This window comes from Ranitomeya imitator, chromosome 2 (genome assembly GCF_032444005.1).
Source record: "Ranitomeya imitator isolate aRanImi1 chromosome 2, aRanImi1.pri, whole genome shotgun sequence".
Taxonomy (NCBI): Eukaryota; Metazoa; Chordata; class Amphibia; order Anura; family Dendrobatidae; genus Ranitomeya; species Ranitomeya imitator.
Window position 1 is genome coordinate 173,862,459 of NC_091283.1, and position 17,396 is coordinate 173,879,854.

At 45.1% G+C, this 17,396-nt stretch overlaps 1 protein-coding gene across 4 annotated transcripts in view; it reads left to right on the forward strand.

The window, feature by feature from the left end:
- LOC138662411 (uncharacterized) overlaps window positions 1–17,396 on the forward strand; it is a 95,507-nt gene that overhangs the window by 39,357 nt on the left and 38,754 nt on the right. The window contains exon 2 of one of the 4 annotated variants that reach the window (XM_069748012.1): window positions 7,066–7,247. The exons of the other annotated variants lie outside the window; for them this stretch is intronic. Within the exon in view, the coding sequence (XP_069604113.1) occupies window positions 7,229–7,247 (19 nt within the window). The 5' untranslated portion in view covers window positions 7,066–7,228. The remainder of the gene's footprint in view (window positions 1–7,065; window positions 7,248–17,396) is intronic. 4 annotated transcript variants of the gene reach the window in all.

The following is a 17,396-nucleotide window of genomic DNA, read 5'->3' on the forward strand; positions in this document are numbered from 1 at the left end:
ACCCTGGCGTGTCCCTCGCTGGATTTCAAAGGGCTTAGATAGTGTGTTATTTACTGACATCCTAGACAACGGGTTTTTATAGATAGATTTAACTGCCTCACAAAACCATGAGCCAAACCCTCTAAACGATAACAGATCAAACAGGTAGCCCCACGCCACCCTATCGAACACCTTATCGGCGTCCAGGCTAACCACAATAGATTTCATATGTCTTTTCACTCTGCAGTAGGATATGGCTCCCAGGGCTGTTCTGATGTTGTATGTGATGGATTTCCCATGTACAAATCCGGTTTGCTGTGGTGAGATCAGATTAGGGATAATTCTTTGTAATCTGTCAGCCAAAATTTTTGTGAATATTTTGAAATCTGAATTAAGTAACGATATTGGTCTATATCCTTCAACCTGCGAGTGATCTTTGCCTGGCTTTGGAAGAATAATTACAACCGCCTCACTAAACCGGTCAGGAAGGCGGCCATACTTAACTATGTTATTATATAACTCCCACAGGTGTGAAGTCAGGCTGGTTCCCAGGATTTTATAGCGCTCGTTGCTGAACCCATCTGGGCCTGGTGCCTTAGATAATTTCAGTTTAGTTATAACTTGTAAAATCTCCGAGGGCGTTATAGGGGAATTGATGGCCTCCTTTTCTTCTTCTGTGAGTGTCGGTGCTAGGTGATCTCTAAGAAACTCCCTACTTGCCTCTTCCCCTCCCGACTCCGAACTGTATAACTCGCTAAAAAATGCTCTGAATTCATCTACTATATCCTCATTGTTTGCCAAGGTGTGACCATCACGTAGTTGGATTTTATGTATTTTCGTCGCTTTCCTATATGGACGTGTAAGAGACGCCAACACCCTCCCCGGTTTATTGCCCCATTTAAAATATTTATGTTTTTGGTAGTCTAAGTTGAACATGGCCTTCTCGTGTGCCAACACGTCCGCCTCCTCCCTAGCCCTTAAGAATTTTTCTTTTGTCGTTGGTGTATTGTTTAGTTTGAAGTCCTTGTATGCCTGGGTTAATGATTTTTGTGTATCCACCATACGTTTCATCACTTCTTTTTTTGTAACTAACATAACAAATAATCTGGCCCCTCAACACGGCCTTAGAGGCCATCCAAAACAAATGAGCGTCTTCGCAATGAGCACGGTTGTCACCCTTATAGACCTCCCATGACATCTGCAAATATTTTTTAAAATCGTCCGACTGATAGAGGTACGAAGGAAAACGCCACTTCCTCTCCTGATGTATTGGGGTTGTTAGATTAGATTTGAATGTTACTGGGGCATGATCCGATATATGGATATTTAGTATGTTTGACTGTGTAATTAGGGGTATTAATGATGAGTGCACCAACCAACAATCAATCCTAGCGTGGGAATCGTGTATGTGAGAGTAGTGGGAGTAGTCCCTATCCAGGGGGTGCTGTATTCTCCACACGTCAACCAGATCGAGGTGATCTAAGAGTGATTGGATGCCATTCCCTCGTCCCTGTCCGTGAGCGACACCAGAACCGGATCTATCCATGGTCACGTCTGCTACGTCGTTAAAATCACCGCCCACAACTACCCGAGACGTCTCCCACCCCGCCAAGCTCTCCAACAATCTAGTCTGGAATTGTGCTTCAGGTGTATTAGGGGCATAGATATTAACCAGGCTAAAGTGCATACCCTCGATTACGATTCTGACCAAAAGAAATCTGCCCTGTGGGTCCTCCAGTGTATCAATTATCTCGTATTTAAGATCATTATGTATTAATATGGCTACACCTCGCTGTTTTTTGGAATATGAAGCTTCAGCACAGAGCGTATACTTCCTACTGAGCAAAGAAGGGTGATTATTTTTAATCCAGTGTGTTTCCTGTAGGAAGATGATGTGGAAATTTTGTTTTTGTAAAAAATTTAGAACCTTTTTCCTCTTAATTGGGGTATTTAACCCGTTCACATTCCATGAGCACCATTGTAAAGCGCGGATTGCGGCATCTTCAATGCTAGATTGATCCGCCATTAACCGATACCTTTGCGATCAGCCATGTGACCTATGTATAAATACTGTGTGTGAGACCCCCACCCATCCCAGCGAGTGAGTGTAAGATCTCCCAGAACCAGAACATTATGTTTGCGCATGCAGAGATCCCTCCCCCCTCCCATAACCCCACACCATTCAAACTTTTTAACTATAACCAAGGTGCTCAACCACAGAGTGAGCACTACATGAAAAAATAACATGCCTATTAAAGACAAAAGGGTATTAACATAAACGCGACATCACTTAAAAATGACAAATTGTGACAGCTCTACTCGTTCAGGTTTTGTCAGAGCTAGCTAGTGCCCGAGACTCCTCCTGCAGAAATTTCAAAGCCTTCTCTGGATCACTAAAGGACCAATTTTTCCCCCCAAAGTCAAAGCTTTAGGTTGAAGGATACTGCAAGCCAAACCAGATATTCTTATCCACCAAGAGTTTGCATGCGGGGTTGAAGGCTTTACGTCTGGCAGCCAAGGCGGCCGAGTAGTCTTGGAACAGGAGTAGTTTGTGATTCGCATATAACAGGGAGCGTTGTTTTCTAAATGCTGCTAAGATGCGGATTTTGTCCTGAAAATCCAATACTTTAAAAATGACTGGTCTTGGTCTGTCGCCGCCTCCTTCCCTCGGAGGTCCCAACCTGTGCGCTCTCTCAATGGCTATTTCACCTGACGTTGGTAAAACTCCAAGGGATTTTGGCAGCCATATTGATGTTATTTTGACCAATTCCGAGGGGGGGACAGATTCTGGAAGGCCTATGAGCCTCAAGTTATTGCGTCGGGATCTATTTTCAAGATCGTCCACCTTGTCCACAAGGTCAGAGATGTCCTTATCTTTACTATCTAGTTTGTCCTTAAGGGCTTTAGCAGAGTCCTCCAGATCTGAAATTACATAGTAACATAGTAACATAGTTAGTAAGGCCGAAAAAAGACATTTGTCCATCCAGTTCAGCCTATATTCCATCATAATAAATAAATACCCAGATCTACGTCCTTCTACAGAACCTAATAATTGTATGATACAATATTGTTCTGCTCCAGGAAGACATCCAGGCCTCTCTTGAACCCCTCGACTGAGTTCGCCATCACCACCTCCTCAGGCAAGCAATTCCAGATTCTCACTGCCCTAACAGTAAAGAATCCTCTTCTATGTTGGTGGAAAAACCTTCTCTCCTCCAGACGCAAAGAATGCCCCCTTGTGCCCGTCACCTTCCTTGGTATAAACAGATCCTCAGCGAGATATTTGTATTGTCCCCTTATATACTTATACATGGTTATTAGATCGCCCCTCAGTCGTCTTTTTTCTAGACTAAATAATCCTAATTTCGCTAATCTATCTGGGTATTGTAGTTCTCCCATCCCCTTTATTAATTTTGTTGCCCTCCTTTGTACTCTCTCTAGTTCCATTATATCCTTCCTGAGCACCGGTGCCCAAAACTGGACACAGTACTCCATGTGCGGTCTAACTAGGGATTTGTACAGAGGCAGTATAATGCTCTCATCATGTGTATCCAGACCTCTTTTAATGCACCCCATGATCCTGTTTGCCTTGGCAGCTGCTGCCTGGCACTGGCTGCTCCAGGTAAGTTTATCATTAACTAGGATCCCCAAGTCCTTCTCCCTGTCAGATTTACCCAGTGGTTTCCCGTTCAGTGTGTAATGGTGATATTGATTCCCTCTTCCCATGTGTATAACCTTACATTTATCATTGTTAAACCTCATCTGCCACCTTTCAGCCCAAGTTTCCAACTTATCCAGATCCATCTGTAGCAGAATACTATCTTCTCTTGTATTAACTGCTTTACATAGTTTTGTATCATCTGCAAATATCAATATTTTACTGTGTAAACCTTCTACCAGATCATTAATGAATATGTTGAAGAGAACAGGTCCCAATACTGACCCCTGCGGTACCCCACTGGTCACAGCGACCCAGTTAGAGACTATACCATTTATAACCACCCTCTGCTTTCTATCACTAAGCCAGTTACTAACCCATTTACACACATTTTCCCCCAGACCAAGCATTCTCATTTTGTGTACCAACCTCTTGTGCGGCATGGTATCAAACGCTTTGGAAAAATCGAGATATACCACGTCCAATGACTCACCGTGGTCCAGCCTATAGCTTACCTCTTCATAAAAACTGATTAGATTGGTTTGACAGGAGCGATTTCTCATAAACCCATGCTGATATGGAGTTAAACAGTTATTCTCATTGAGATAATCCAGAGTAACATCCCTCAGAAACCCTTCAAATATTTTACCAACAATAGAGGTTAGACTTACTGGCCTATAATTTCCAGGTTCACTTTTAGAGCCCTTTTTGAATATTGGCACCACATTTGCTATGCGCCAGTCCTGCGGAACAGACCCTGTCGCTATAGAGTCACTAAAAATAAGAAATAATGGTTTATCTATTACATTACTTAGTTCTCTTAGTACTCGTGGGTGTATGCCATCCGGACCCGGAGATTTATCTATTTTAATCTTATTTAGCCTTTTTCGCACCTCTTCTTGGGTTAGATTGGTGACCCTTAATATAGGGTTTTCATTGTTTCTTGGGATTTCACCTAGCATTTCATTTTCCACCGTGAATACCGTGGAGAAGAAGGTGTTTAATATGTTAGCTTTTTCCTCGTCATCTACAACCATTCTTTCCTCACTATTTTTTAAGGGGCCTACATTTTCAGTTTTTATTCTTTTACAAATTCTTTGTTCAGCTTCTGCTATTCGCGCTCCCTGAGAATTGACTTGTGAGACAATTGTGTCCAATGAGGTTTGAAAAGCTGCTAGTCTGTTATCAATCTCAGGCATCAACCGTTCAATAATAGCATTTGCAATGGACTGCGGGTTCTGGGCTTCAACTTCAACGTTTTGTGACGTAGGAGAAGTGCCTGCCTGGTTACGTGTGGAGCTTCTGCCAGGTTTAGTATTTTTACCCACAAATTTATCCATGGTGAAATAGGTGCCTGATGATTAAGGGAAGTTGTCAGTGATATCGCTAGATGTGCTTATTACATTTTATGATAAATTGAAAAGTCTAGTGAACTACTGCAGCCCTGCTGCCAAGCTCCTCTCTGTGTGAGCCCTTCCCCAGCGTTCCACAGTTTCTGTGCCAGGAGGAGTCACAATGCCCTCCTGTAAGTAATCAGTAGCCTTGCTCAATATGGAACAGTATCTGTGGGGCTCAATAATTCTCCTGGCGGAGACCCACTAAAGCCCAGTGCCTTTGCCTGAGAAATGGCTCCCGCCCGTTCTCTGCTCCCACACTTCCTTCCACAATTACCTCCGCTGGCACAGTTAACTGGTGCCATAGACGCTGCTGTTCTTTTCCAGTGATGCTGCTCTCACTTCCTCAGCTGCAGCTGCAGGACGGCTTTTTCTCCTGTGCTCGTCCGCTGCTGTGATCTGGTGCGGCCGGTAGTGTGGTGACTGGCGCGCTTTCAGCAAGATGGCGCCTGGCGCCCAGCCATCTCCTCCCCCACGCCGTCTCCTTCTTCTTCCCCTTTAACACCTGCATGCCAGGGACACCGCGTTTCTATGCCGCTTCTCTCCTCTTCTTACCGCAGCCGTCCGGTAAGTCTGCTCAGCTCAGCTGCTCTGTCGGATGAAGCATTCTGTTCGTTCTCCCTCAGCAGCTTCTTCTCCAGCCGCTAGTCTCCAGCCACGAGGGGGGATGCTTCGGTGCTTGCGGCGCTATCTGCGCCTTAGAAATCCGGGGTAGCCAGAGAGCCGGGTCCGCTTCCACTGACCCTTTACTGGTCCTTATCCTGACCTTTAGGGGGTTTTTATGGATTATATTTCAGTCTTATGTCCCCTTCAGGTCAGGAGCTCAAGTAAGATGCGGCCATCTTCAGGCTCCGCCTCCCGGAAGTCCGGTTTTGTAAATTTTGTTGTAAAAATGAGAAATCGCTGGTCAAATTTTAACCCTTATAACTTCCTAGCAAAAAAAAATTTGTTTCCAAAATTGTGCTGATGTAAAGTAAACATATGGGTAATGTTATTTATTAACTATTTTGTGTCACATAACGCTCTCGTTTAACAGAATAAAAATTCAAAATTTGACAATTGCGAAATTTTCAAACTTTTAGCCAAATTTCCATTTTTTCACAAATAAACGCAAAAATTATCAACCCAAATTTACCACTAACATGAAGCCCAATATCTCACTAAAACACAATCTCAGAACCGCTAGGATCCGTTGAAGCGTTCCTGAGTTATTACCTCATAAAGGGACACTGGTCAGAATTGCAAAAAAACGGCCAGGTCATTAAGGTCAAAATAGGCTGGGTCATGAAGGGGTTAAAGAGTCTCCTCCAACATGGAGGTACCTGTGCAATGTTGTGAGTTTGTTCCTAACACGCTTTTCAGTTCTCAGGTCCCAGTATTTGTATCTTAGGCTGCTGCACCCGCCAGTGCCTTCTTCAAAGGCATCCGAACCAGCTGCACCCACCAGTGCTTTCCTCAAAGGCATCCGAGCCAGCTGCTCCCACCTGTGCTTTCCTCAAAGGCAGCCGAGTCAGCTGCACCCACCAGTGCTCACCTCAATGGTAGTTGAGCCTGTTGCACCCGCCAGTGCTCACCTCAATGGCAGCCGAGTCTGCTGCACCCGCCAGTGCTCATCTCTCCATCAGACTGTCCTGTCTGCACCTGCGGTTCCTGTCATCTTCTCTGCCTGCATATGTTGGACATTCCTCCAGTGCACTCCAGCAACAAGTTCCTAGGGGGTCAGCTACCCAAGGTCAGTCCTGGAGTAGCACCTGGATCACCTCCCTTGTCTCTCCATAGACCTCGGTTTCGTTAGCAGCTGCATGTCCGTGGTCAGATTGGGTGATGCTCATAATCACACCCCTCCAGGTTTTCCTTGGGCTTTGGCACAGTAGTTCCACTACCCAGCCGTTACATAAAGCATTGTTTTTTCCTCATTTTTTTACGGTGTTCACTGAAGGGGTTAACTAGTGGGACAGTTTTATAGAGCGGGTCGTTACGGACACAGCGTTACCAAATATGTGTACTTTTTCTTGTTTTTTTTTTTTTTTACAGAAATGTATTTATTGGAAAAAAAATCTTAGTTGCTTACCAGTAATGGGATTTTACAGAGCCTATGACAGCACCACCTGAGAGAGGGTATTCGCCGATTAAGGACAGGAAACCTATTGAATAAAAGGGTGGTACCTCTCCTCCCCATCATTTTGGATTTCAGAGCATGAGAGGACCTCCAGACAGTAAGTAACATAACCATCACCTATAAACATTCTTTTTAAAACACCCTTAAAGTGCGCACCACTAGTGATAAAATATAACTATTTTAGGGAATTTTAAGGATGCGGTCATGGGCTCTGTAAAATCCCGTTACCTGTAAGTAACTAAGATTTTTTCCACTTCACATGACATCACCACCTGAGAGATTTAAATACAGTAGATCAAAGCACCCTAGTACTTTGTGTTAGTACTGTAGTCAGTAACTCATTCAAGGGCTCAAAAGGTATATTTTGTCAGTGCCTCAACAACTAGGTATAAGTCCCAAGGAGGCATCTTTAGGGCTGGTTTTGGTCTCGACCTATGACAAACTTTAATGAACCTAACTATCCATCTATCCGCCGCTATGTTATAATCATATAGAGCTGCCAAAGCAGACACCTGCACCTTAAGAGTGCTAGTGGATAGGCTCATATCCAAACCCGTTTGAAGAAATTCCAATATAGCCTTAAATCGGGACCTTATTCCCCCACGGTATTCCCCGAACTAGCTAAGCATTTAGCCCATGTCCTGACATATATCCTAGTAGTCACCGGCTTCCTACTCTGCAGCAGGGTAGAGACTAAGGCTGGGGAGAAGCCCTTTTGTATTAATAGTGCCCTCTCAAAATCCAGGCTGTCAAATGCAGATCTGACCTCTAAGGATAAGACACTGGGCCTTGCCTGAGGAGACCCGTAGTATTCAGGAGAATCCAGGGTTCTGGACATTCTCCTCATCCATAAAAAACATGGCCTCTTGGGCCAAAAGGGAGCAATGAGGATGGCCTTCACTTTCTCCTCCCAAATCTTTCTCAGGACTGCCAGAATCAACACCATTGGGAAAATGCGTAAGCTAGCCCGAAATCCCAAGGAATCGGTAGTGCATCCACCGCATTTGGTCTTTATCTTGGGTTCAAAGATCTTTGAGAGCAGAAGATCTTTGATTTCCTGTTTTTCTTGTTGATAAACAGATCTATCTCTGGCTGCCCCCATCGATCTACAATCTGCTGAAAAACTGGCAGATCCAATTCCAATTCCCCCTGCTTCAGGGTATTTTGGCTGAGAAAATCTGCTTCTTCGTTTTCCTTCCCTCTTATATACAGTGCGGTTAGTTTTAATTGAGGTCTCTCCACGAAATGAAGAATTGGCTGTGATAGCAGCATCAGGGCCTGAGATCTTGTTAACAGGGCTGGCTGAGACCAGCCGGTCCAAAGGCACATCCAGAGTTCCCTTTGCAGGTGGAAATCAGTGCCAACCAACTAGCGCTTGTGTGTTGTAGTTCTTCCCTGCTGAGCATTCGGGATAGTCCTCACAACTTTCGTATTCGTTCTTTCTCTCTCCGTCCCCCAAGTATATCTGGCTAGGACGCACCCGTTTGACGGGAAGGCTCGGAGCTATTCTGGGACCCTAGAGATGCCCCTCTCCACGTTTGCCCCCTATGTCTGCTTAGGTGATGTAAGGTAGACAGCCAACCTATAATCAACTATCCTGCACTGTTTGAAGTAATGCTTGGAGTCAGTTGCTTCCTCGGCGTTCCGGCCACCGGCTACGCGCCTCAGTAGGATGTTGCCGATCTCGGGGCACGACTCCTACTGGTTCTCCTTTGTGCTGTGATCTCGTTTCTCACTTCTCCACAATATCCTTCGCCTCGTGTCCTTCCTTAGGATGCCGCCGCAAGGTAGTGCAGGCGCGGCTCCGTCACGTTCTGTCCTTCTGCTAGGTACCTGCCAGGAACCCACCCCTGACAGGTCCTCCCTGGAGCTCTCCCAGGCTGCGTTCTTCCTAACCTCCTATCCAACCCCCAGTTTTACCAAAGTGTGAGGAGTGGCCTAATACATAGTGCCTTTTGCTCCCCCTGGTGGCCGGAGTGTGAAGTGTAATGTGTGACTGTGATACCTGGTCAGGTGAACTCCTTTAGTGCAATCAGACATAACATCACTCCCCTTAGTGGCAGAGCGACATTACTGCAACGACCAGGACTCTAGGGCGCTGCAGAAAGAATAGCCTTGCCTTCTAAATGGCCTGTGAGTCTTCTTTCTCCTTCTAGGGCATCCTGTTGCAGACTCCTGAAGTGAATCTGGGCCGACTGGACCACTGAATTACAGGAAGTCATTGTTCCTAGTAAAGGCATAGCCTTCCTCAGAGTTATAACCGGGTTGGTAACCGCTGGTGATGCAAGGGTTATGATCCTGTTTTTCTTTTCTTCCGGTAGAAGACAGGCTTGTTTCTCCGAGTCCAAAATGAGTCCTAAGAAAGACTGAACCTTTAGAGGCTGCAGTCTTGACTTCTCCATATTTATCATCCATCCTAGCCAAGTCAGAGTGGTTTGGATCTGCCTCAGCTAGCGAATGCAGTCCTCCATTGACCTGCCAATTACTAAAAAATCATCCAAATATGGCACTATTAACACATTCTATTCTCGGAAATGTGCAGTCACCTCCAGAATTATCTTTGTGAAAATCCTTGGGGTCATGGATAGACCGAAGGGTAGTGCCCTGTATTGGAAGTGCCTGAGCTTTCTGCCTATAAATACTGCTACTCCCAGGTACTGCTGGTCTCTCTGATGGTTTGGTACATGGTAGTATGCGTCTTTCAAATCCAGGACACTCATATAGCAGCCTGGGAACAACATCTTTATAGTTGATTTTATTGACTACATCTTGAATGGTCTTTAGACCAGAAATTTGTTCAGACTCCATAGGTTGACAATAGTCCTGAAGGACCAGTCAGGTTTCCTTATCATGAAGAGGGGAGAATAAAAACCCTTCACCTGCTGCAGAATCGGTACCTCCACCAGAAACTATTTCTGCAGCAAACCTAAACACTTCCGCCTCTAGGGCCTGTTGTTCTTTCAGAGTCCTGGGAGACGAGTTCTTGAAGCTGTGCCTGGCAATGGACCTGAATTCTAGTTTTAATCCTGATTTTATTATATTGTGGATCCAGTTATTGGAAGAGATTTCCTCCCAGGCAGGTTGGAAATGGGACAGTGTTCCTCCTACCTGAAGAAGCCAGTAACTTAGAGGAATTTTGGCTCTCTTTTGTTGCGGTTCAAAGAATTGTGATGAATAAATAAATTCTCACACGAAAATTGAATAAACTAAAATGAATTTACTTAATAAAAGATAATAAATATAAACAGTCACTCAAAATAGCAAATAATCAATAGTCATACATTATATTGAAATGGTAGGAGTCTCTCAGTGTCCTCTCTCTTCCAATCTGTCTCTCTCCCCCCAGTCTCAGGGAATACTTCCATTTATATGTTAAAACTGACCATTGAATCTTATCTGAAGGCTTTTGATCTATATCATGGTATGTATACTGAAGCCTTCAGGCTAAATAGATAAAAACACCACCTGGCATACCTCGGGGCTTAACAAGTATCTGTCTAATTAACATTTACATGATACCATCTCATGGGAACAAGTCCATTCCATTGGTTCTCATCTTTGAAGATAAGTGTAAAGTGTACACTAAATGTAAATTACTAGGTCATTTACATTCTGGACAGTTGACATGTAACCTTCTGTGGACTCAATTGAAAGTACACATTATATATATATATATATATATATATATATATATATATATATATATACTGTATATTATATAATAGCATAACCAATCAATATCTCTATCATTCGCATTAATTAATTGGAGTGTTGAAATCATATTAAAAAAATAAATTATATATATATATATATATATATATATATATATATATATATATATATATATATATATACACACACACACACACACACACATACACACTCTACACAGGCTCTCTGCCAAGGGGCCCCTGAATATGAAGTCTCCGCTCCTTGATTTTTTCTCCTTCCACCTCTTTTGTTCTAGAAGGGTTTTGTTTCGGTTGTACTTCCTCCTATGAAAGGAACTTTTGCATTTTGGAAGAGACACATTGGGAAAGCGTTTCTTCTTATCTGCTGCTTTATCTAGGATATCATCCAGTGCCTGGCCGAAAAGATATTTCCCTTCACATGGGACTGAGCACAGTCTGGCCTTTTATTGGGCATCCGCTGGCCAGCTTTTGAGCCAAAAAGCTCCGCGAGCCGCATTTGATAGATTCGCTGACCTAGCCGCCAACCTAGCCGCCAACCTGACTGAATCTGCTGAAGCATCAGCAAGGAAGGCAGCAGCTCCTTGCCTCAGCAGAAGGTTTGCCAAGATCTTCTCCATATGGGTGTTGTTCTTGATCTGGTCCTCAAGCTGCTGTAGCCACGCCATCATGGACCTGGCTGTGCAGGTTGCCGCTTTTGCTGGCTGTAACGACCCTGCCAATGATTCCCATGTCTGCTTCTAATAAACCTCTACCTTCTTGTCCAGGGGGTCCTTAAGGGCCCCTAGGTCTTCAAAGGGCAATGTAGACTTTTTTACTGATTTTGCTAACGCCACATCAATTTTAGGAGTTTTCTCCCATGTGCCTGCTTCTTCTTCATCAAATGGATAGTTTTTCTTTTGTCGAAGATGGTTGCGAACCTTTCCTCTCTGGTCTCTTCCATTCCTTACTAATCAGCATTTTGATCTTTTCATTGACTGTAAAGAGCGCCTTTTCCTCTGTTTCCTCTGTTCCAAGCCCCCAACATGATGTCCTGTACTGTTCTAGGGGCCTTGGCATCAGCTATGCCCATAGTTGACCTGATTGCTCTAACCAGCCTTTTCGTGTCCTTTGCTGGAAAACAAGGCCTACTCCCCATGTTATCAGAGGAGGAGGAGCCAGATAAATCCGAATCTTCCCTATCATTTAATGATACTGAACCCTCAGACTCAGATGACTGCAGTCTTGATTTTTCCTCCTCTGTATGATTCATTCAGTGTTTTAATGACTTCTGGACTTCTGATCTAATTATGGACTTTAGGTTCTTAGCAAACCCGGGGGTTTCCTCCGAGATGGTCTGCTGTATGCAATCAGGACAGTCATTTACTATAATTGCTGGGTAAATTTTCCCTGGACAGTGCACACTCTTTATTGTTCTGCTTTGAGCTACGTTTTAGGGGCCTTTCCAAGTAAAAAATACATAGAAAAAGGCGGGACCCATTTAATATGGCGAACTTTCACATAGATCACTCACCATTCAGCTGATCAATCTAGGGTACCAGAGATGGAGGCTGGATCGGCTCAGAAGAACGTTCTTCTCTGGAGGTGGGCTCATAACCTGCCTTGCTCTTCAGGCTTGTCCTTCTACCTGCCCGACTGCCACTACTGCATTCCTGACGATGGCCATGCTGTCGATGCTGTAATGACTGCTGTGTCAGCTACTGCTGTGGTGGCTGCTCAACATCCCTGTTCAGGACTGCCACAGAAAATGCCACCGTAATCCTGGGCACATCCCCTTTTATACCAGGATGGCCCAGGCCAGCTCCATCTGGCCCAGACTTCCGGTCATTGAATCCGGTGCGTTGTGGGCAGGGAGCCTCAACCATCCCTGTGCATGTGCAAACTCGGATAGCCAACGTAGATTCTGGTGTGTGATATAGAAGGGTTAATAGTTTGCCTTTAAGTGCCTTTTGCCTTTAATTGTTAGAATTACTAGAATCTGTTGATGCAGTAGTCTGATGGCCTCCTTTCAAGGAGACCATACTTCTTATCAATGTATGTTCCCAATAGTCAGTCACAACATGCTCCGGGTACGTGAGAGAATAAAGGTCAGTATGACCCTGGGTGATGGTGGGGGCTACATGAATTGCATTGAGAATTACATTTGTTGTAAATGGTATAAAATATTGTTTCTTGCTCTATTACTTCAGATAAAAGTGACTTGCTCACAGGATATGTGTGAGGTGTCTTTTTGTCTCCAAGCGCGCTTGTAAAATGACGGGCGTAACTCCACAATTTGGTCTCACTGGTGATCTGTCAGCTGACATTTGGGTCAGAACGAAAAACAGCTACGACAGTTTTGGCGCCCGACCGGGGCCGTGTATCCAGCCTATTCGGAATCCGTATGGGGGAGTTTCTGGGAGATTGGACATGCAAAACACCAGCTGCAGCAAGGTGAGAAATATTATTCTTACAAACCTGTTTTGCACTTGTAATCTCTCATCTGGATCTCTCCATACCTCTGGGTAAAAGGCTGCGAGCATGGTTCAAAGTCATCGGTACGTGCTGAATATTCACTCTGCAACCCGCGGAGACCCGGCTGCCTTTCCTTCTGGCGCACTTGTTGCAAGGGTGCACCAGAACCCCACCAGTGCACCCCGCACATGTGCAAACCCAGAAGAGTGTTCTGGCACATGGCGCACTCCAATGGGGTGCTCCTGCAACCCCCGGTGCGCGCATCCCGGGACCTCATGTTGGCAAGAGATTTTGCCCCAAGAGGTCTCTGCCTGCATGGCGTCGCACAACCTCCTGGCCAGTGCTAATTCACCCTCCAGAAGCCATCTCGTCCTGGACACCCTCCAGATTCTGGGTAAGTCCAAGTACCGCTCAATTTTCAGGTTCCCACAAGGACATGAAACCAAACCGATGCGGAGGAGAGGTACTGCCCTTTTATTAAGTAGGTTTCCTGTCCTTGCTGGGCGGAAGTCCTCTCTCAGGTGGTGCTATCATGGGAGAAGGGGAAAATGTGTTTCTTTTTTTTGTTCTTTATTTGGGGATTTATTAAAAATATTTACACTTTTTTTTCCACATTGTTTCAGGATGGGACATCACTATATAGTTGACAGATTGCTGATCTGATACTCTGCAATGCTTTAGCACTGCAGAGCATTGGAGCAGCATCTGACAGGCAGGGAAGCCACCTTCCCTGCAGGACCCTAAAGGACCCAGCGGCCATCTTGGGTCCAGGGACTCCATGGAGACTATCAGAATAACACGATCACATCACATTCTTCTGATGGGAGCACTCAGGGAGCCCCCTCCCTGCGTGCGATCTCCTCGATGTCACTGTTACTATTGACAGCAGCAGAGGGGTTAAACACTCACGATCAGTGCTAGCACCGATTATGGGCATTGTTGCAGGGTCTCACACAGAGCCAATCGCTGCGGTGCTCAGCATGAGGCTGAGCAATTGCGGCGCCGTACATATATGCCATTTGTGGGAACGCAGCTCCCACAGAGCAGTATATGTACAGCGCGGGTTGGGAAGGGGTTAAAGTAGTTTAAACTGCACCCAATTGGTTATCTGCTGCACTGGGCTGTTGAAATCTTCTGGTTACTCACATGGCTACATTCACACTGGGGTAATTTTCTGAGTTCTGGAGGGAACCTGTCAGCAGGATTGTGCACGGTAACCTAGAGTGTCAAGTCGCCGCTGTTATACTAATTAAAATGATACCTTTGTTGATGAAATCCATCTTGTAGTTGTTGTTTAATCTTTACTTTCAGTGTTGAGTTAATGATATGCTCATGTTCCGGGGCGGCCTGTGGGGGATCTTCATGTGGTGCTCTGATTAGGTATGTATATATTATATATATACACAGTATAGAGCAAAAGTTTGGAAACACCTCATTTAAAGATTTTTCTGTATTTTCATGACTATGAAAATTGTAAATTCACACTGAAAGCATCAAAACTATGAATAAACACATGTGGAATTATATACTTAACAAAAAAGTGTGAAACAACTGAAAATATGTCTTATATTTTAGGTTCTTCAAAGTAGCCACCTTTTGCTTTGATGACTGCTTTGCACATGGAGCGCCCCCGTAGAGCCGTGGGGTACTCGGATCCGGGCCCTTCAGTTCTCAGTGGGGATGTCACGGTGGCTGACCCGGTCCGTGGCCCTTGGGAGGTCCATTGATGAAATGGTGGGGGAAAGGTCTTTAAAGGAATAATGTTTGTGACGCCACCTATGGTATTCGGTCAGGGTGACCGACGCTGCTTAGGGTTCCGCTGGGGTGATGTTATGGCAGCTAGTTGGTATACCTTCCCACAGGGCATCCCAGAGTGTAGATGGTGGATGATGTAAGGCGCAGTGAATAACGAGGACACAAGGTTTCAGTCTCTTTACCTTTACTGAAGGCTTCAGCATCTACAGTCCAGGGTAGGGACCACAGGGTAGGCAGAGTCCGGCCGGTCTGAAGGCAAATCCAGAGTCCCCTTATCCAGGTGGAATTCAATAGCCTTCCTCTACCGCCTGGGCATTGTAGTACCTCCCTGCTGAGCAACTCGGTAAGGTCCTCACCACTATTGTAGATGTTAAGTCTCTTCTCTCTCTCTCCATGATGGATAGGACAAACCCGTATGACTGGTGGCCTGAGGCTTTTTACAGGGACCCTAGAGACGCCCCGGCCCCCACAAGTTGCCACCCTGCCTCCTGTGTAAATGGTCGGGCAGCTAATGTGGAATTAACTGTCCTGCCAGTCTCTGAAATAACGGCATAGAGCTTCTTACTCCCTCGGTGTTCTGGCTACTGATACTGCACTTCCCCTTGAGAAAGCAAATAGAACGCTGGAGCGAAACGCGCGTCGGGGGTGTCGCACCAACTCTATTGATCCCTTCACCCGGGTAAGAGGAATGTTAGGAGACTGCTTTCACTGCGTTTGTTACGCTATATGCATTCACAGTACTGGCAGTTTAACTGGTCTCCTAGAGTGTGTCCTGGACTGTAGACTGCTATTTTTGCAGCACTGTCTGTAAGCCTCACTTAGGTCTATACTTGGGACCAGAGACACAGTGTTTTGAGGTGTGCAGTCCAATTGGTCTATAGTGCTATGTATGGACATGGTTATCCACTTTGTACCACTTCTGTGTGACACATTTTCCTGTACTATTAGTATGTGATACATTTTTTGAGGACCAGTGCAGGTGTAAGGGGTGGTCTTTAGTGACCTTAATTTTAAGTATTTGTTTGTATGTGTTTCTTCGATGTTTCAATAAAATTTTGTACTTTTTTACTTTTGCATTTTGAACGCTCCTTTTGTTCTCCTGAAATCATATTAGTGCCTTTTGGAGCAGGATTTGACAGTGTCCAGGACATGGTATTTGGACACTTTGCACTATGAGCCTGGGTTTATATATATTCAGAAGGAGGCAGCCTGCTTCTAGCTGGTCTCCCTCTGATATTCTTCTCCTTTTGCTATGACTTCGTTGCTCACTCACTGCAACACAATTCCTTTCGTGTCCTTTCTTAGGATGCTGCCGCACGTGGTGCAGGCGCAGCTCTGTGTACCTTCCTTTTCCACAGGCCTCAGTATGGAGCTGGCTGGAACCCACTCCAACCAGCCTCTGCCAAACTCGGTCGGGACCCACTGACTATCTCCTTCTCCCTCCAGTCAGTTTCTGTCTGGGTGAAGCCCAGACAGCTTCTGTCTAGGTCGATGTCCAGTTAGCTTCTGTCTAACTTCCTAACCAACCCACCAGGTTTACCTAAGTGTGAGGAGTGCCCTAATAGATCAAAGCATGGCTCCCCCTGGTGGACTGGAGTGTGAAGTGTATGTAGTGGTTGTGATACCTGGATAGAAGATCTCCTTCATTGCCTTCAGATGTAACATCACTCCCCTTGGTGGAAGAATAACATTACTGCAACGAACCAGGACTCTGGGGCGCTGCACACACTCTTGGCATTCTCTTGATGAGCTTCAAGAGGTAGTCACCGGAAATGGTTTTCAGTTCACAGGTGTGCCCTGTCAGGTTTAATAAGTGGGATTTCTTGCCTTATAAATGGGGTTGGGACCATCAGTTGTGTTGTGCAGAAGTCTGGTGGATACACAGCTGATAGTCCTACTGAATAGACTGTTAGAATATGTATTATCACAAGAAAAAAACAGCTAAGTAAAGAAAAATGAGTGGCCATCATTACTTTAAGAAATGAAGATCAGTCAGTCGGAAATATTGGGCAAAATTTGAAAGCGTCCCCAAGTGCAGTTTCAAAAACCGTCAAGCGCTACAAAGAAACTGGCTCACATGAGGACCGCCCAAGGAAATTAAGACCAAGAGTCACCTCTGCTTTTGAGGATAAGTTTATCCGAGTCACCAGCCTCAGAAATCGCAGGTTAACAGCAGCTCAGATTAGAGACCAGGTCAATGCCACACAGTTCTAGTAGCAGACACATCTCTACAACAACTGTTAAGAGGAGACTTACTGCAGCAGGCCTTCATGGTAAAATAGCTGCTAGGAAACCACTGTTAAGGACAGGCCACAAGCAGAAGAGACTTGTTTGGGCTAAAGAACACA